This window comes from Sinocyclocheilus rhinocerous, unplaced genomic scaffold (assembly GCF_001515625.1).
Source record: "Sinocyclocheilus rhinocerous isolate Xijiao unplaced genomic scaffold, SAMN03320098_v1.1 scaffold626, whole genome shotgun sequence".
In the NCBI taxonomy this organism is placed as follows: domain Eukaryota; kingdom Metazoa; phylum Chordata; class Actinopteri; order Cypriniformes; family Cyprinidae; genus Sinocyclocheilus; species Sinocyclocheilus rhinocerous.
This window is the reverse complement of record NW_015647437.1, coordinates 655113-676925: the sequence shown is the minus strand read 5'-3', so window position 1 is coordinate 676925 and position 21813 is coordinate 655113. Positions and strand designations below refer to the sequence as shown.

At 38.8% G+C, this 21813-nt stretch overlaps 1 protein-coding gene across 1 annotated transcript; it reads right to left on the bottom strand.

The window, feature by feature from the left end:
- Window positions 1-363: 363 nt before the first annotated feature.
- On the bottom strand, window positions 364-3994 carry LOC107709102 (uncharacterized). Its single transcript, XM_016513507.1, has 8 exons — window positions 3949-3994; window positions 3478-3816; window positions 2580-2621; window positions 2170-2472; window positions 1948-2080; window positions 1814-1857; window positions 654-766; window positions 364-540 (listed from the first exon to the last, which is right to left on the bottom strand). Exons 1-8 carry the CDS (start codon window positions 3992-3994, stop codon window positions 364-366), a joined length of 1197 nt encoding a protein of 398 aa, XP_016368993.1.
- Between the last annotated feature and the right edge of the window lie 17819 nt (window positions 3995-21813).

Below are 21813 nucleotides of genomic sequence, written 5' to 3'. Positions count from 1 at the left end.
GGGGCATGTTCCCCCTTAAATTGACAAAAATAAAAATAATTTAGAGGGGTCAGAACTGGTGTTTGAGGTGTTTTTTACTATTAGAAAAAAAAAAACACAATTGTGAAATTGGAATTCAGACATACTATACATTACTTGAAACCATTCTTTTAAGTCATATAGCCCTAGACCTTCCTGGTCAAAAACAGCAAAGCAGCTGACACAGTAAAAATATTTTTATGATGTGCAAAGCAAATGTAATGCAGTAATTATTTCCTTCAAGACTATAAAAGCAACAAACATACAAGTCCACACATGCATGACAATTTTTTACAGTTTTTAATTGCAGACAACAGAAATTAGGCAGACTTCACATTTTGCCTTCTATTTTTTAATCAGATATACAGTTTTTGAAGTAACTAACTTAAGAGCCTCACAGGAGTAGGTAATTACAGCATATTCAGACGTTATGCTTAATTTCCTAGTGACCTCTTTAGAGTGGATGTGCAGTCTGTCAGCTGAAGCATGCAGTAGCCCTGCTCTGGCCTCGTCCCTCCATCTCTGTAAAGCACAATTCACAGTCACACATCTGGTTCCATGATATCAAACAACCCTGTAAAAAATCCTTAAATAATTGTATATATTTATAATATTAAAATAATATTAATTCTCACCGGTCTTTGGTTTTTTGAAGTCTGGTTAAAGGTGTCAGATAGATCCGGATTGCTGGATCCTCTCACGGAGATCACAATGTCAGCATAAGGGACTTCATGGTCGCTCTGACTGTCTGGGATTCAATTTAAAAAATAAAATGTTTTGTGAATCAATTAAGTATTGAATGATACTACCATTTAGATGACCGTATTCAGATAAACTATTGCTCAAAAGTTTGGGGTTGGTTTTTTTCATGTTAATAAAAGAAGTATGTAATTCTCATGAAGGCTGCATTTATTTAGTCAAAATATAGTAAAACAGTAATATTGTGAAATATTGCAATTTAAAATCTTTTGTATTTTAATATATTTTAAAATATAATTTATTCCCGTTGTGGCAAAGCTGAGTTTGCAGCACCATAAACCTGTCTTTAGTGTCACATGATCCTTCAGAAATCATTCTAATATACTGATTTGCTGCTCAAGAATCATTTCTTATTATTATCAATGTTGAAAAGAGTTGTGCTATATTTGTACAAACCGTTATACATATTTTTTCAGGATTCTGTGATGCCTAGATCATGCAATTAAAAATAACAGCATTTATTTGGAATAGAAACCTTGTGTAACTTTGATGTTAATGTACTGTTACTTTTGATCATTTTAATAGATCCTTATTGAACAAAATTATTAATTTATTTTATATTTATTTATTTTTAATTTTACTGACCCCAGAATTTGAATGGGAGTGTATCTTGGTTTCCACAAAAATATTAAGCAGCAAAAAGAGTTTTTAACATTGATAATAATAGGACATTTTTCTTAAGCAGCAAATCATCAGATTAGAATGATTTCGAAGGATCATGTGACACTAAACACTGGAGTAATGAATTCATGAATTCATTCAGTTGCCATCACAGGAATAAATTACATTTTAAAACATATTAAAAGAGAAAAAGTTCATGTAATAGTTCATGTAATAATATTTACGTTTTAAAAGTAATAATATTTCACAATATTAAACGTTTTACTGTATTTTTAATCAAATAAATGCAGCCTTGGTGAGCATAAGAGACGTCTTCAAAAACATAAAAAATGTTAATTATTCCAAACTTTTGACAATTAGTGTATATACATATATTATTGCATTTTAGTAAAATAAAATATCAATTGAGAAAGACCTTGAGCGATTGGCCTTATCACCACAGCACTTCTGGATGTAACCCTACAAAAGACCAGATACTGCTAATGAAAGAGATTTGTTATGTTTTGCTGTTTCATCATGTTTCATTTTATACATAAAATTGTGCATTACCTTTCATGGACTCTGTTAGCAGAATCCATGATCTTACATCCTTTTCTGTAGCACAAATACACCAGATGGGCCATCAGGATAACTACTGCAGACACTGCAAAAGCTGCAAAGATCTTGGCCCAGGCGAATCCATCTGTATGGCAAAATGCTGACTTGATGGACTGTGTTGTATGTGATTCTGAAAATGGGTTGATGTATTTTTGGAAGTGTAAAAGTTCTCACCCGATGTGATGACCTCTATTTCCACAGTGATAGCCTGGTCAGTGCAGGTCCCTTTGGTGTAGCACCTGTATCGTCCACTATCCTCTGCTTTGATTTCACTCCACTGTACTATGGTGTCAGTTATTTTGTCCAAAGGGAGAGTACTGTTTTCTCTGACCCACTGCACCTCACAGTATTTGTTATCAAGGGCAACACAGTGAAGTTTGAGTGAGCTTCCTGCCATCACTTCGATGGTAGATAATGATGTAAGCACTTCATCTGACTCCGCCTGACCCCTATACAACTTTACTCTCAGAGATGGATCTAGACCAGTAAAATAACATTCAAAACATTAATGCAAACTAATAATGTCCTTAAAAATAGTACAATAAGTAGAACTATCCTTACAGAACCTTAACTTATAGACTTACCAGCTAGTACTTTAGGAGGTGTTACTTGTTCTTCAGATTCATCTGAATAAGGGATTGGAAAAATGGTAAGAAAAGTCCTGAGAATAATTAAAAGGAATAGTTCACACAAAAATGAACATTTGCTGAAAATTTACTCACTCTCAGGCCATCCAAGATCTAGATGAGTTTCTTTATCAGAACAGATTTGAAGAAATTTAGCATTACATCTAGTGTTAAATTTCTCCTCTGCAGTGAATGGGTGCCGTCAGAATGAGAGTTCAAACAGCTGATAAAAGAATCACAATAATCCACAAGTAATCCACATGATTCCAGTCCATCAATTAAAGTCTTGTAAAAAGCTGCATATTTTTAGGAAAACAATCCATCATTAAGGCATTTTAGTTTCACCCCATCACTTCTGGCCAAAATACTAGGCCATAATTCATAACGCTTCCTCCATTGAAAAAGACCATTCCCTGTTGTCACATCAAAATCCACCGACATATTTGACTACTTTTGCTTGTAAACGGTGCTTGACCATTACATATTTCTCTCCTGATTCAGACACAATGACTTTTTCACTGGAGAAAGCTGATGGATTTATCACAAACAAGCAGCTTTTCACTTCACAAGAAATTAATTGATGGACTGGAGGGGTGTGGATTACTTGTGGATTATTGTGATGTTTTAATCAGCTGTTTGAACTCTCATTCTGACGGCACCCATTCACTGCAGAGGATCCATTGGTGAACAAGTGATGTAATGCTTAATTTCTCCAAAACTGTTTTTGTCAAAGAAACAAACTCATCTACATCTTGTAAGACCTAAGGGTGACTAAATTTCATATTTAATCTTCAAATATTCCTTTTTTTACATTATAGGTTATTCATTGTTAGCAATAAACTCAAATACCTCTTACCGTGAACTTGCAGTGTTACCAGAAGCTCTGTTTTACGAGGAAGGCCCGGACGGTCACTCTCTTCAGCAAGGCAAGAATAGTTATAACGCGTTTGCTCCATAATTATATAAGGTATGTACAAGCTCACAGTGCACATGTCGCCTAAATTTGATCTCTTATGCTTCCATTGGCACTTGCTACATGCTGGAGTGTCTTCCCATGTCCAGTAACCACGAGCGAAGCCACTTGAACAGTTGTAGGTACAGTTTAAAGTAAATGGCTGTTGGAGTCTTGCATTCTGAATCTCACGCTGGATTCCAGCACTCACAGCATCTGTAAAGAGCAATGAATTAACAGCCACTGGAAACTGCACTTATATATTAATTTAACTACTATTATAAGTATTTATGGAAATATCTAATATTCTAGATTTAATTTATACCATAATTCATAATAAATAAAAATGATAATATAGAATCTCCAAGACATTACCTTGGAATCCTAGTTGTAAAAGTAGCATCACATGAATCAAAAACATGTTTTGGCATTCATTCAAGATGCGTTTTCTTATATCTGCATGAATGATAAATGGTATGTGGCATGAGTAAAAAACAAAGGGAAGCTCCTCCCCATGGGGTGGGCTTCAATTTATAAGTAGCTCCTGCCTCTGGGAAATGTGGTTAACTAAGCTCTTGGTACATTGTTATACATGGCAAAAATGTGACTGGGACTTTTGCAGCTTGATTTGCATGGCACTGTGGTATTTTTTGATCATTTAACTAAAAAATTTACATTTAGGCCTATACAATACATTTGAATGTCAAACAAATACTGTAGCACCGTTCTTTACAGATTGTTGTTTTTATCTAATTTACATTTTCCATGTATCTAAATTATTTAAATGGAAATTCCATGAGTGATATTAAAAGAAGTTCACAGTCTGACTCTTGATAACGTCCATGTTAATGAATCAAAATGACTTTCCTAGCAGTTTGATGAATTTATCAGCCCATTGCTGCAGTAAACTGGATCACATTCATGCTTTGCAGTGGAAACTTGGGTTTAGTACGGTTTTGCACAGTTGCAGAGGTTTGAAGTTTCACTCGAACGTAAAGGAACAGGAAACATCCTGCCTTCGCATTACCACAAAAAACAGTGTCACTCCATCATAATCTATTTTAACATGTACTGTCTTTGTTTTACACGTGTGTTCTTTTTTAAATGTATGTTATTTGGTTTTCTAGCGCTTTCTTTGTTTTCAAATGTAAACATTGCATAAATCATAATTCAATATTTGGGTTATTTAATTTAAAGATCTTTGTTTGTTTGTTTGTTTATTCTCAGAATATCAATACAAATGTAAGTGCATGTAGGTATAAAATATTTATTCCTCTAACATTAAGAAATCGAAAGGTAAATAAGATCCTGTACAGTCCATGGTTTAAAAAACAGACTGATATTCTAGAAGTTTACAGTTTTGCCCAGTAAGTGTATCACTGGCTTCTGACTGGAATTGAGTTACATGGCTTGAATTTCACTTTCAATTATTGAGCTGTCCCTATTCACTGATAGACTTAAAGGGGCTATAGAGCGACTGAGGACAGAAGTCTGCTGCGATGAAACGGGGAGCTTAAAAACGATCACCATGAACCGGTATTTTCTTTTATTTTGCTTCTGCATAACATGGACTGGTTTTAGACAGAGATGGAATGTCTTTGTATCAGGTAGGTACTATCGGCATGAGATGGAATTCATTGCATAGAGTGTGTTAAATAAATGAAATGTGGTTACTGATTGAATATTGGTCAGTGATACAGTGTGCTTACTGATCACTGTTGCAGTTAGTAATTTATTTTTTAATATTTTGATGCAGGAGGTGACATTAGGCCTGAGGGTTCAGAGTGTTTAATCTACTGTAATCAGACTCAAATGTTATGCCCAGAGGGAACCTACTTTTCATCAGGGATTTGTCTTGAGTGTCCTGCAGGGAAGTTGTAAGTGTGATTTTAGGGTTATAGAAGATTTTTTTGTAATTGTATTAATATATTAATATTTTCTTTTCCTTTCCTTACATTTCAGCTGTCCTGGCAATGTGTCTGCACCCAGAAAATGCCCCACTGGCATGTTTAACCCTTATACTGGAAAAAGCAGTATCCAGGACTGCCAGGTAACCTATTAAATAAATGAAGTATTATTTATTTATCTTATTTAATGTTCATTTACATTTCAGTTTTTACTAATACATTATTAATATACAAAAGTTGTATCTGTTAACATTATTTAATGTACCTGAGCTGCCGTGAACTAATAATGAACAGCTGTTTATTAACACATTTTAACAATACTGTAAGAAACGTTCATTGCTCATTGTTAGGTAATGTCAATTAATGCATTAATAGAACCTTTTTGTAAAGTGAACCTTATTGTATTTGTAATTGTCTTTTAAAGCCCTGTGTCCCAGGTTTGGTTAGCACAGAAGACCGTGTGGAATGCAAGCTTTGTCCCGCTGGTTTCTCTTGTGACAGCACATCAGGCAACCTTACAGCGTGTCTGTCAGGACAGTATTCTCCAGAGGGACTCACCCAGTGCCTGCCGTGCCCCTTTGGCTTTGTTTGCATACAGGGTTTTCAAATGAAGGTGGGCACAAACTAAAGTGCTGCTTAAGAGATTTTTCCCCTCCCTTTTGGTAATATTACACTCAACCTAAGCATAAACTTTGGTGTAAACCATTTTTATTTGTTCGTTTCACTATTTTAGTGTGGCCTCGGAGAAGAACCAAACTTCAACCAGACGGAGTGTGTTGAGTGTGCTGAAGGCTACTATTCCACTCTGTGCAGTGCTCAATGTCAGCTGTGTCCTGCAGGTAAACATGGACTCCCATGTTTAATTCACATGCATTTGATGTCTTGCTTGCACCTGCTAAAGCCAAAATAAACACAAGCATCAATGTCACAACATGCATACAAGTTTACAGACACAAAACTCCTTGTAAATCCCTATAATTTCCTCTTTAAGGAAGCCACTGTCCGTACAAAAAGATGTCCGCACCTCTTCCTTGTCCCGTGGGCCATTATTCAGACATACCGGGCCAGACTGAGTGTAAAAAATGCAATGGTTCATCAGCCTGCAGGAGTACAGTGACTCCGGTCTGGTCAAGGGGACAGTCTCATCTTGGTCAGAGGTCAAGACAGCTTATCTCCTGTCCCCCTGGGACATACCGAGACGGAGAGCGATCAGACTGTGTTGTATGTCCTGCAGGTAAGTCAGTATTTCAGATTGGGCTGCTTGCTTTTCACATTCAATACCTCATTTTGAGTGTTAACATTTGTTTTTGCAGGGCATTACTGTGTTGCAAATATCGCGATACAATGCCCGGAAGGAACTTATGGACCAAAGGAGGGGCTACAGAGAGAAAGGGACTGTGCTATTTGTCCTGCAGGTACCTGCGATGTCCTACAGGTTTACTTATGTATTGATTTTACTTGTGGGTTTATTTACTAATGTCATAATTAAGCAATATAACAAGAGTAAGAGGGCTGTTTGTTTGACTGGCCGCAAAGGCTGTAAATATTAGAAACAAAAGTGCTCATTTGAAATGACTTTTAAACAACAGTTCAGTAAACAAAAAGTTAATATTGGGTAACTTGCATTTTAACAGTATTGGCGGTTAAAATGCAGTCACATTTGCCAATGGTCAATGACATTTTGAGTGTTAAATCCAGTCATTGTAATAGCAATCCATGAAATTGGAAATTTAACATAAAGGGGGAACAATTCCAACAGAAAGCTGATTGGTTTGTGTGAGCGGTACTTTGTGCTATTGACAGTAGAGAACAGATTGTTTGCCGGTGAAATTTTGTGATCATGTGATCACGTTTACCGTTGCTTTGCAAAATTTCATGGGCAAAATCCAGTGATTCCAATCTGTGTGATCAGGAATTTTGCAGGAATTTCCTCAAGCAGATTTTGCAATGGGTTCAACTTTTTCATGCAAATTAGCTGCGTTGACTAAAAGAAGGCTGCTTTTACTAATGTGAATGCAACTTTAGTCTGTTTTTGCTCCGGTGGCAAAATAGTTCCAAAGAAATTCAAAGCACGATGAACAAATACACGTCTCCAGGCATCATGCAGTAGTGCTATTTCGTTTCTGAATAAAGTGTTCTTGGGTGTTTTAACGAATCAGTTGTTTGATTCAATGACCACTCATAAAGAAACAGTCACTTGTCGCCATCTACTGGTGTAACCATGTAACCTGCAGAAAGAGTCACTTTAAAATCCCCACCACTAACGCACAGACTGACATTCTGTCTGGAAACGCACAAACAGACAAACATCTATCAAATTCGAGGGTCAGAATTGAATGTTGTATAATCGTAATGCACACGATAATAGCTGGAATTGGTTTATTCTTCCTAGGTTTTTACTGTTTGGAGGGCACGTCTCGGAGGCCCAGCTCTCAGTTTCTGTGCCCACAAGGGTATTACTGTGAGGAAGGCACGGGTGTGCCGCACGGGTCACCTTGCCCTGCTGGAACTGCAGGAGGACAACTGGGTCAGACAAGTAGGGCAGCTTGCAAGAGGTGTGCAGAGGGTCGCTTCTGTCCCGCAGGTTAGGGCATGAACCCAAGACACATACTGTATGCATGATCACATTCATACACACACATATGCATAATACACATTATCTTTTGCTTTTTGTTGTCATGATATTATCTGTGAAAGATGACTGGGCTTCTATAGACATACTCTTTTGTAGAAACCTAAATAGTTAAATGTTATGATTTTATGTTTTACCGAAGATTGCAGTAAGCTGCAACTTTAATTTTCCTAAACCCACATGAGCCACTGCTGTTGAACGGTTTCCTGCCCTCAGCTGTTTCCTGAGTGTGATGTACTGTAAGAGTGTGTGATGTGGGTCTGGAGTGCAGAGACGATGGAAAAGTTTTTTGCGACGTTTTACATCATAGTACATTTGTGTTTAAGTAAAGCACATCTCCATTTCTGTTTATTTAATTTATTGTTGTAGACCTAAACAGACGGACTTAAAATGTAGATAATTGTTTGTACTTTTAAGAGTAAAAGTGCTGCTTGTGTTTATTTTTTGTTTTTCTTCTTTTTCTTCTTTTACATATATGTATATATAACACACACACACACATATACTGTATATATACTGTATGTACACACATTACATTCACATTTTAACCCAATAGTATTCTATTAATAATTTATAAAATGTACTTATGTAAAATACTAATCTTACATATGTATATACTATTACTAAGTAATTTTTCTAATTATTATTATTTTTTTTATTTTTTTTTTACAAAAATGTATTGAGTCAACTTTCAGAAGTCCACTCTCCTCAGGCTAATAGACATGGACTAAAACTTGAAACCCTTCTTGATTTGTAGGTTCTGCAGGTCCTGGCTTGCTTTGTGCCCATGGGAGGTACTGTCCAGCAGGCACACTCAGTGAGATCTTATGCCCTCAAGGGACCTTCACCCCACATCAGGGGGCGCTGAGTAAGATTTCTTTCTTAAAACCTTCATTCTCATTAAAGCACATCCATATAAATCTACCGTCATGTTGATATTTGTCTCTATTTTCATCATAGGTATAAAGGACTGTTTAAAGTGTCCACCAGGCTTCTATTGTCCAGAAGGAACAAGTGGCCCAATGCCTTGTCAACCAGGCACCTTTAACCCCCTGGAGGGGCAGGATGCGCTGGCAGACTGCAGGCCTTGTTACCCGGGCAAAGCATGCACACAAGTTGCACTGAAGTTTGCTGATGTGGATTGTATGCCAGGGTTAGTGCATTTCACACTTGAGAAAAAAAAAATTAAACCAGCCTAAGCTGGACTTATCAGGCTGGTTTTGGGTTTTGGGCATCTGACCATCTAGCTAAAGTCACATTTTACTATCCACTTTCTGGCCAAAAAGTGTATTTTTTTGTTTGTTTGTTTTTTCAGGTTTGTGTGTCCACCAGGTTCTGCCCGACCAAATGACCCATCCAACACTTGCCCTCCCGGTACCCTTAGTAACCGCACAGACCTCACTGACCTCTCCCAGTGCCAGCAGTGTCCCGCACGTTATGCCTGTCTTCGAGGTGCCAGACTACCTTCAAAGCCATGTAGTTTATGATTTTGTAAGTTCTATTTAACTTTATTTAATTACAATTTCTGCTTTTACAGGCACTGGTGGCATCCAGAGGCCTCCGCTTTTTTGCTATCCTGGACATTACTGTCCTGTGGGCACTATGTTCCCCACTCAGCACAAGTGTCCAGCTGGTACCTGGAGTGACCGCAGTGGACTGGAGTCGGAGCTCGATTGCCGGCCGTGCCCGAGAGGCTGGTACTGTTTAGCAGGAGTGGGTGCTCCCTCTGGCAGATGCAACTCGGGACACTACTGTCCTGAAGGTACTAAAGCTGTGTGAAACATCTAAATGTACTTCCACCTTGAAGAAAGACATGTTAAAGGAACTGATCACTCAAAAATGAAAATTCTGTCATTAGCTACTCAACCTCATGTCGTTCTAAACCTGTAAGACCTTCGTTCATCTTTGGAACACAAATTAAGATATTTTTGATGAAATGAGAGAGCTTTCTGACCTTGCATAGACAGCAATGCAACTACCACGTTCAAGGCCCAAAAAGGTAGTAAGGAGACTTAAAACAGTCCTTATGTCATCTGTGGTTTAACCGTAATGTTATGAAGCTACGAGAATACTTTTTGTGTGCAAAGAAGACAAAAATAATGACTCAACAACTTCTCCTCTACCGATTTCTTTACTACCTTTCTGGATCCCCTCTATGTCAAACTCATTTTTTAAGACTATTGAACAGTCAGATTAAAGTATTGATATACTGTATGTGTGTTTATCTCTACAGGTACGTTATATGGCTCACAGCATCCATGCCCTCCAGGCACCTACAGCACAAAGATTGGTAACGGCGGGAAAGAGGACTGTCAGGTCTGTCCAGAAGGCTATTACTGTAAGGAGGGTACATCCAAACCCACTTCCTGCCCACCGTGAGTCACAGTCTCATTGGCTGAAATAACAAAGATAAAACCAGATAAGATTTCAGTGTATTTGACTTTTCCTATGTGTCCAGGGCAACATTTCGTCGGATAAAGGGGGGCCGGAGAGCAGAGGATTGCTCTGTGTGTCCTGCTGGCTACTTCTGTCCTCATCCGGCCACAATAAATCCAAAAGTTTGTGGAACAGGAAGTTATTCTGTAAGCCGGACAGCTAATTTTATTCTAATGCATGTTGTCTTATTGTAATAAATGAATACACCATTTAATTTATCTGTCTCCCTCTCTTCCGGCTCTCTGTCTTGCTCTTTTTTGTTAGGATGAGGGATCAGTGGAGTGTCAGCCATGTTTGCCGGGTCACTACTGCAGCAGTGAGACCACCAGTGAAGAGGCCATGCTCAGAGTAATGGTCTGCCCCCCAGGTTTCCTCTGCTCACAGGGCCTGGATCGAGAACCCCAGCGCTCAGCGGTATTGTGCCCAATAGGCTTTTACTGCCCCGGTGGAAGCGTTGTAAGTATCATTTCAAGGCTCAGAAACATTACGAACATCATTGATCATCGTGTCAGATGATCAATGACATGAAACATAGCAATTATTTTCTTTTCTATTATTTATGCCCTACTCAGGATCCTAATCCTGTTCCGTGCCCCAAAGGAACCTACAATCGACAGCCAGGACTACGTGACCCTTCAGACTGCACAAAGTGTCCAGAGGGCAAATACTGCTACACAGAGAATCCCCAGGAAGAGCCCATTATTGAACCAGTATGGCTCCCCTGTAGTTTTTGTTTCAACTGTCTGGTGATTATTTAGTCTATTAAAGTAATTATTCACCAGCTTGCACCAACCCAACAAAAATACTAAATTAAATATTAAATATTCACCCTCAAGTCATTCCAAACCCATTTGACTGTCTTTTTATGCAGAATACAAAACTAGTTATCTAGAAGAAAGTCCAAACTGCTCTTCATACAATGTAATGAATGGTGACCATGGCTGTGTCAGCTTCCATGCATGGAAAAGAGCAGATTTTGGGTGAACTTTCACTTATCTTGTTTAATTTTCCAATCAGACAGGAAACTGTCCTGATGGATACTTCTGTCCTCCTGGTACCGGACATCCAAACTCATTTCCGTGCCAGTCTGGCTTCTTCAGAAATGACTCGTATGGACATGGAGGAGAAGCTTGTGTGGAATGTCCTCCTGGTAACTACTGTCCTACTCTGACCACACACACTCCTACAGTCTGTCCACAGGTAAATATGACTAAGAATGCCATAATATTTTTACTTCACTGTGCCTAATACACTACCACTCAAATGTTTGGGGCCAGTAAGAGTGTTTTTTTTTTCTGAATGAAATTAATTTTATTCAGCATGGACACATTAAATATTTTGTTTTAAATAAATGCTGTTTTTTTTAACTTTCTATTCTTCAAAGAATCCTTACAAATGTAGCACTGTTTCCACAAAAATATTAAGCAGCAAAAGTGTTTTCAACATTGATTAAAAATAAGAAATGTTTCTTGAGCACAAAATTGGTATATTTGAATAATTTCTGAAGGATCATGTGACACTGAAGACTGGAGTAAAGGTTTAAAAATCTTACAGACCCCAAACTTTTGATGTAATGTATATAAAATGCCTTTTCTTTTCTTTTTCGTTTTTGTTTTTTTGCTTTAAATGTCAGGGTTTCTACTGTACTGAGGGGAGCTCAGTCCCAGAGCCGTGTGAACAGGGCACATTTGGATCCCGGCCAGCCCTGAGTGAAGCATCACAGTGTACCCCATGTAGTGGGGGGAAATATTGCACCAGTTTGGGCAAATCTGAGCCCACAGGGGACTGTGAAGGAGGATTCTATTGTAGTGTTTCTTGAGCACAAAATTGGTATATTTGAATAATTTCTGAAGGATCATGTGACACTGAAGACTGGAGTAAAGGTTTAAAAATCTTACAGACCCCAAACTTTTGATGTAATGTATATAAAATGCCTTTTCTTTTCTTTTTCGTTTTTGTTTTTTTGCTTTAAATGTCAGGGTTTCTACTGTACTGAGGGGAGCTCAGTCCCAGAGCCGTGTGAACAGGGCACATTTGGATCCCGGCCAGCCCTGAGTGAAGCATCACAGTGTACCCCATGTAGTGGGGGGAAATATTGCACCAGTTTGGGCAAATCTGAGCCCACAGGGGACTGTGAAGGAGGATTCTATTGTAGACAGGGGTCTACGAGTCCAGTAAGATTATTACACAAAAACTTTTCATTTATCCTTTAAAGGGATAGTTCACCCAAAAATGAAGATTCTGTCATTAATTACTCATCCTCATGTCGTTGCAAACCCGTAAGTCATCTTCGGAACACAAATGAAGATATTTTTGATGAAAGCAGAGAGCTTTCTGAGCCTGCATAGACCGCAACGCAACTACCACGTTCAAGGCCCAGAAAGGTGGTAAGAACATCATTAAAATAGTCCATGTGATTTCTTCACAATTTCTTCTCTTCCATGTCAGTCTTCTTTGCGTGTTCACGAGAGTACCATAATGCAAGCGTAGAACTCGGATGCGCTGCGCCTTATTTACAAGCAGAGGAAAACAAATGCTGTATATAAAACAGTCTTCGTAAACATGTCTGATTTCATCAGAGAGGATGACTTGCCATTTTTTGCCCAGCCTTACTTAATTGAACCACAATATACAGACGATGAACTAAGAGAGATGGACGTTCTACGTCAGAACACCGGCTCCTGCATCAGCAGCAGCACACACATGCGTCGTAGTACTGTTGTGAACGTGTGTCGAAGACTGACACAGAAGAGAAGAAATTGCTGAATAAAGTCATTATTTTTTATTTCTTTAGGCACAAAAAGTATTGTAGTAGCTTCATAACATTACATTTGAACCACTGATATCACATAGACCATTTTAACAATGTCCTTACTACCTTTCTGGGCCTTGAATGTGTCAGTTGTGTTGCTTTCTATGCATGAAAGCAGAGAGCTTTCTGAGCCTGCATAGACCGCAACGCAACTACCACGTTCAAGGCCCAGAAAGGTGGTAAGAACATCATTAAAATAGTCCATGTGATTTCTTCACAATTTCTTCTCTTCCATGTCAGTCTTCTTTGCGTGTTCACGAGAGTACCATAATGCAAGCGTAGAACTCGGATGCGCTGCGCCTTATTTACAAGCAGAGGAAAACAAATGCTGTATATAAAACAGTCTTCGTAAACATGTCTGATTTCATCAGAGAGGATGACTTGCCATTTTTTGCCCAGCCTTACTTAATTGAACCACAATATACAGACGATGAACTAAGAGAGATGGACGTTCTACGTCAGAACACCGGCTCCTGCATCAGCAGCAGCACACACATGCGTCGTAGTACTGTTGTGAACGTGTGTCGAAGACTGACACAGAAGAGAAGAAATTGCTGAATAAAGTCATTATTTTTTATTTCTTTAGGCACAAAAAGTATTGTAGTAGCTTCATAACATTACATTTGAACCACTGATATCACATAGACCATTTTAACAATGTCCTTACTACCTTTCTGGGCCTTGAATGTGTCAGTTGTGTTGCTTTCTATGCAGGGTCAGAAAGCTCTCGGATTTCATCAAAAATATCTTAGTTTGTCTTCTAGATATGAAGGTCTTATGGATTTGGAATGACATGAGAGTATTTATGACAGAATTTTCATTTTTGGGTGAAATATCCCTTTATCTTTGCCTTTGATGAATTTTTAATGAATAATCAAACTTTCTGGCCTTGACAGATTCCTCCTGATGGTCATGAAGGGGGTGTGTGTCCTGCTGGCAGTTTCTGCCCACCGGGCTCAGTTCACCCACAGCCCTGCCCTTCAGGAACCTACAGTAACAGCACGGGTCTCCAACATGCAGTGCAGTGTGTCCACTGTCCTCCAGGGTATGACTGCAAGAGCAAAATGTAAAAAAAAAAAAAAAAAAACCTGCGTGCGTGCATGTTATAAATAAGCATTCAGTTTTCTTTTTTAAAGCATTTTCAAAAAAGAAAATTCTGTCATCATTTACTCACTTTCATGCTGTTCCAAATCTGCATGACTTTCTTTCTTCTGTGGAACATAAAAGAAGATATTATGAAGAATGCTAGCAACCAAACTGTTTTGGTTACCATTGACTTTAACTGTATTGACAAGAAAAAAAAATTTCTAAACATCTTTTATGCACCACAGAGGATCATGCAGGTTTGACTCAACAGTTCAGTAAATGATGACAGAATTTTAATATTTGTGTGAACTGTCCCTTTAATTTAAAATCTTAAATTTCAGTTCTTATGTTTTTTTGTTGTTGTTGTCTCAGTTATTATTGTTTAGGAACAAACTGTACATCCCCTTCTGGTTCATGCTTTGCGGGGTATTACTGCACCGGAGGTTCAGCCACACCAGTCCAACATGAAGCTGAGGAGGGACACTACTCTTTGGAAGGAGCTGTGAGGGCCGAACCGTGCCCATTGGGAACTTTCCAACTAGTAAGTTACATGTTTAGAGCATTTACACCATGTAACATTTTCATTGTATTGTATTCATTTAATGAATTTTATTCAATTTCAGTTTCATTTTCCATTTTACTTCTTTTCCATCAGGGAAGAGGCTACAACTCATGCACTGAATGCCAGTCAGGAAGACTGTGCAACAAGACAGGCCTATCCCAGCAGCCCCTGTGCCCACCTGGACACTTCTGCCCTGCTGGATCCCTAATTGCTCACTCATGTCCCCCTGTATGAAACCTCATTTTCCATTTATTATACACTACCATTCAAAAGTTTTTTGAAAGAAGTATCTTCTGCTCACCCAGGGTGTATTTATTTGATCAAAAATACAGTTAAAATGTAATATTGTGAAATATTATTACAATTTAAAAAGACTTACAATACAGAATGCAAACCTCATCTGACTTTCTGTTTTCATTTGCAGGGTACATACACGGCAAGTTCAGGGGCGGAGGATCTGCAGCACTGCGGCCCATGTGATGCTGGTCAGTACTGCCACTCTCCTGGACTGACTGCTCCTCAGGGACCCTGTGAGCCTGGTTTTTACTGCACTGGTGGATCTCATGTTGCCTCTCCGGTAACAGCATACTGTTCATCACCCATGTTGATGTTTTGATGGGTTTTAATCCAAAAAATGAAAGATCTATTCATTCATTTATTCATCCATTTTTTTTTACAGATTAGCTCCAGATATGGTGACATATGCCCCATGGGTTATTACTGTCCAGCAGGCACCAGGCACCCTCATGAGTACCCCTGTCCTCCTGGAACCTGGAGTAATGCACTGGGGGCCCAGAATGTGTCATCCTGTTGGCTCTGCCCTGCTGGATTCTTCTGCAACAGCTCTGGCCTCACTCAGCCCACTGGAATATGTTCTCCAGGTACAAACTGACATAATCTCAAATTCCTCCAGATTGACTTTTGTTTTTAAAATTGACCAGAGTTCTTCTGCATTCTGTCATATAGGGTTTTATTGTGCGGGTGGTGCTAAAACGGCCATTCCTGATGATGGGGTAACAGGAAACAGGTGTCCGACACGGTATTACTGTCCACAGGGGTGTACTTCCCCTCTGCACTGCCCTGATGGAACACACTCAAATAGCACAGGTATACTTTACATTTACATGGGTATACATTTTCCTGAACCTGAATATCCAGAGATTATATTCAGATTTCTGTCAGACTTAAAACATCAAACACTTTTTAATGGCGTAATTTTAGTGCAGTTTGTGAAATTTGGAATTCCAATTAGAATGTTATGCATTATATAAAGTTTAACAGAAGATTAGGATTAATGCTGTAGTATATTAAAAATAGTATGTGTGTGTATGATTTTATACTTTATGATTTAAACAAAAATGTTGCCTCAGTAACTAACTGAAATAAACTAAGTTTAAGTATTAAAATTATTAAAACTGAAATAAAAAGAAATGAAAGCTAAATAGAAAAAAGGTAAAAAAAAAAAAATTTTTTTTTTAATAAAATTAAATTAAAGCTATATAGAAAAATAGGGGGGGAAACGGTGATAAAAATTACCAAAGCCTGACCAACCAAAATAAAGAAACTTAAACTAAAATGGAAAATGGAAAAATATGAAAATAAAAGATAATTTGAAACATTCATACAAACTGTAATAGTATATAAATAATACAAAAATAGCACTTTTTTTTGTTAATATTCTAACCTAAAACTCTAGTTATGCTAGATGATTAGTTCGTGCACTTCTTGATTTTATGATTGGGTCTCTTTTTTTGGGCAGTTTTATGATGCTATTGTGTGTTCAAAAACTTTACCATCACCACTGTGGTGCATGCTTTTCAAACTTAGTATAAATATGCAAATTCATATTATTTATATTTACATTTGTCATAAACACCTTTGTGTCTTGTCTGTTCTTTGCCTTCAGCTCATACACGTCAAGTCATTCACAATGTCAACTCAAAGCATAATAAAGTAAGTTGTGATCAGTGTATTGTCAATGTGTGTGAATGCAGGTGCTGCAGAATGCAGTGACTGTCCCACTGGATGGCTGTGTCTGGAGGGGGAGGAGCTCCAGTTGTGTCCAGAGGGACATTACTGCCTGGGGGGCACAGTGGAGGACATCCTCCCCTGCCCTCCAGGCACATACAGCCCCAAAGCAGGACAAAACCAAGTAGAGCAGTGTTTACTGTGCTCAGCTGGTGAGAGCAGTGCCCCTGCTTTACTTACACCTTTGGCAGTTTTAATAGCACTGGTGTAGTTTTATGATCATCATACCCACCTATCATTTTAAGGAATGTTCTGTGAGGATTGGGGACTGGTTGAACCTACTGGTCCCTGCCAGGCTGGGTATTTTTGCCTCGCAGGTATGTCTGATTACATCGACATTTGGCTTTGTCTTCATTCTGTTGAATTGGATTGTGCCATCTAAGCATATGTGGTTCATGTGACTTTTGCAGGCATAAACTTCAAGAATCCTGATGCGAATATTAGCACAGGGGTGGGTGGGCCGTGCCCCATAGGTTATTACTGTCCTGAGGGCACCAGCCTTCCTTTACCCTGCCCGCTTGGCACTTTTTCAAACAGGTACTGTACTTCACAGGGTTAAATGGTCCTACCAAACCAAGATGGGTAAATAAAACGATTAACAGATTTCTTTTTGTCTTTATAGTCTGTATGTCACTGAGAAAACGGGGTGCTCTTTGTGTCTTGCTGGGCAATTCTGCGGTTCAGTGGGCTTGAGTTGACCATCTGGACTCTGCCGAGAGGGGTTCTACTGTCCTGCTGGGGCATCGTCATCCACAGGTGGCACCATCCAACCATGTTTGTTAACTTGATAGCATCATGGGCTGATTGTCTGTTTGTATTCCACTATTGACTGTGGTGTTATGGTTTATACAGGTTCTGATTCTGAAGGTGGTCTCTGTCTTCAAGCGCACTTCTGCCCCGCTGGCAGTGCCGTGCCTGTTCCCTGCCCTGCGGGCACCTATACCAACCTGACAGGACAGATTAAGTGCAGTCCCTGCCATGCTGGATACTATTGCCCAGAGAGTACCAGCAAATACACTATGTACCCCTGTCCTCCTGGATTCTACTGCCCTGAAGGTAAGAGGCAGAATGAAATATGAATGGAAAACAGTAGTGCATACAATGCAAGAAAATAACATTCTATTGAGTATCAGTAAAAAAAAAAAAATTGTTAAAGCGTGATAAATTCACCAAAAAACCCTGACATTTTAGGAGAACCAAAATATAGTTGCACAATATATTAGTATTTTATTGGTACCAAAAATTTTTGCTTTTTAGTTGGTATATATATTGGATTATTATATTGCCAAAAGATTGTTTATCTACACTATCATTCAGAAGTTTTTGTGTCAGTAAGATTTTTTTAAAGAAATTAATACATTTAGCAAGGATGCATTAAAATGATCAAAACTGACAGTAAAGACTTTTACATTGTTACAAAAATTAAAATTACAATAAGCTCTCTTTTTCAAAATTTCGTTTGAACATTTTTATTCATCAAAGAATCCAGAAAAATATAAAGCAGCATGACTGTTTTTAACATTGATAAAAAATAATAAATGTTTCTTGAGCAGCAAATCAGTATTAGATAATAGCTAGATGAGTAAAGTTTGCAAACAAACTTTGAAGTTGGCTTGAAAAAGCCTTGTCTGAAATTTTGAAGCAGTTTTAAAAGTCTGAAGTTTGAAAGTTTAGATAGATTAGATGATGTTGATAACATGTTGCTAGCATGATTTAGCACATTGCTAACACGATTTAGCACATTGCTAACACGATTTAACATTACGTGATATAATTGATTAGCATGTTGCTAGCACGTTTTAGCATGATTTGCATGTTGTTAACGTGCTATTAGTATGATTAGCATGTTACTATAAGGTGACCAGACGTGCCACTTCCCGGGGACACGTTCTGCCCAGGATTTCTATATTGCCTAAAATAACCAGGTTTGGCTGTTTGCACTTCACGATCGTTGTATGACATCAAAGTACCGCGAGAGTGATTCGAAAGCAAGATCCATCTGTCTCTGCTTTCGCTGCACTTGTCATACAGATGTCAGATGCTGCAGATGTCATACAATGATCAATCTGCGCAGCACAACCAGCCAAAACCTGGTTATTTTAGGCAATGTAGAAATCCTGGGCAGAACGTGTCCCCGGGAAGTGGCACGTCTGGTCACCTTATGTTACTAGCATGTTTTACCATGATTAGCATGTTGCTAGCATGTTGATAGCAGGGTTAGCATGTTGCTGACACATTTCTAGCATGATTAGAATGTTGTCAACATGTTACATACAAGTTTCTAGCATGATTAGCATGTTTCTAGCATGTTTTAGCATGATTAACATGTTGCTGGCATGTTTTTAGCATGATTAGCATGCTGTTAGCATGATTTAGCATGTTGTCCTAGGACAGTAATTAAGCTTTGCTAGTGATAGACAGCTTAAATTCTGTATTACTCTTCTTTGTGCAAAAGTTTTGACCCCCTCAATGAAAATCTATGGGAGTTTTCGTAGTTTTGATCGTCTGCTTAACAATAATTCGACTAAATAGTATACATTATAATATCGACCATAACATGAAAATAATTCTTGGCTTATCAGTATCGGCCAGATTTTTTATATCAGTGGATCTCTAATGTTAAGACAAATTTTCAGAGAATATATACACGTATTAAAGTATTTTGTGTTGTGGTACTGGCAGATTTTTACTGCTTTAAACTATTAAAAAATGTGCTAGTGGCACTAGACTAAAAGTATAATTTAATTAAAGAATATATATTTCGTAGTATGCAGTGCTAATCTTTGTTTACAGGAACAAAGCATGCCACACAGTTCCCCTGCCCACGAGGCTATTACAACCCCGAGCCGATGACCCACAACCTGGACAGCTGCCTGCCCTGTCCTCCAGGCCACTACTGTGAGAAAGAGCACCTGTCCGCAGTGTCTGGGAAATGTAAAGCTGGTGAGTGCATCACCTGAGTAAAACAATCAATATTTCAACTAAATATTAAACCAAATTTGAGTTTCAACAAATAAAATCATCACACAGGATGGTTTTGTGTATCTGCTGCCTGGAATGCTCAGCCCTTTGACCTGGACAACTACACTAACGCTAACTGCCTATGCCCTGCTTCCTCCACCGGGGGCAGATGCCAGGAGGGGTTTTACTGTCCCGCTGGGACCTCTGAGCCTGTATCTTGCCCTCCAGGAGCTTTCTGCAATGCAACCGGTGCGTGATCACCTGATGCAAAGCAACAACTTCCCTATGTGCTTTTGTAAAATGGTCTGTTTACACCTGACCTTCTGAAACAGGTCTAGCCCTGCCGAGTGGACCGTGCTCTCTTGGTTATTACTGCACAAAGGAAGCCACTTCATCCAGGCCTACAGATGGCATCACAGGCAACATCTGCCCTCCAGGAACTTACTGTGGTAATTACTGGGTCATTCAGGTGTAGCTGATTTAAAACCAGCCTCAGTCGAATTTATCTTAGTTATGAATATCTATCGTTTTCCCCAGACGAGGGCTCTAGTGCACCACAGCCATGTCCAGCTGGGACTTTCTCCCCAGCAGTGGGCCTCGTGAGCAAGGACGAGTGTCAGCCCTGTAGAGCGGGTTACTACTGCGCTACTCCAGGCCTTCAGGCTCCTACCGCCCCCTGCAGGCAGGGTGAGAACCATCACTGCACAAAACCCAGACTAGTAAAGTGCTAGTGGTAGGTTACTGGTGCCCGGCTGGTCAGACAGATGACCTAGCTCTGCCGTGTCTGGTCGGTCACTACTGTCCCCCAGGAAGCCCTGTCCCAATTCTTTGTCCCACTGGGACATATCAGGACAAGCAGAAGCAGGCAAACTGTACAATCTGTGAATCAGGCAAGCTGCAGTCATCTAAAGCAAACTGTGTGACACACTCCCACATTTCTATTTCTGGAAAACGTACTGAAGCTTGTATCCTATTTTTTGGTTTCTCCTACACCAGGTTTTTATTGCGATGAAACATTTGGGGCTGCAAATATGTCTGTCCTGCAGCCTTGTCCAAAGGGACATTACTGTCCTAAAGGAACAGGCTATGCAGAACAATTTCCATGCCCTGCCAGCACCTATAACCCTCGTGAGCTCATGGACAGCCAAAATGACTGTCTATTGTGTCCATCAGGACATTACTGTCCGGATTTTGGACTTGAAGAACCTGCAGGTGAGACTGATGACATTTCAATAAAAAGTCTGAATCGTGTGTTTATCACACATGCCATATATTTTTGCTATACAAGCCCTGTGTTTAAATGATTGTTGGTAGGGCTGTGTTTGGCTGGTTTCTGGTGTAGAGAGGGCTCCCATTCACCCAGTCCTTTGGATGGTCCTAAAGGGACAGTATGTCCAGTTGGTCACTATTGTCCAAAAGGTATTTCAGTAATTTCACCCACTAAAATTAGCCTTTATCAGGCCTGTCTTACAAGATACTTTGTACTAAGGACGACATAGGCATGTACTGCTATTAAAATTCTGGCTGAAAATATATATAATTATATACTGATTTATATAGAATCATTATATAGAATATATATAAATAAATAAATAAATATACAATATATATTTATACACAAATATCTATCTATATAAAATACATAAATATATAAACTTCTGTCTATTTACTTCTGTTTAATTACATGATATAGCATGTGATATAGAATTTTTATACATGTTATTCTGATGAAATAATACTGATTTGATTTCATTCAGTTTTTTGAAGGTCTCTGTCTGTTACTATAGGCACTGGCAGTCCTGTGCCCTGTCCGATG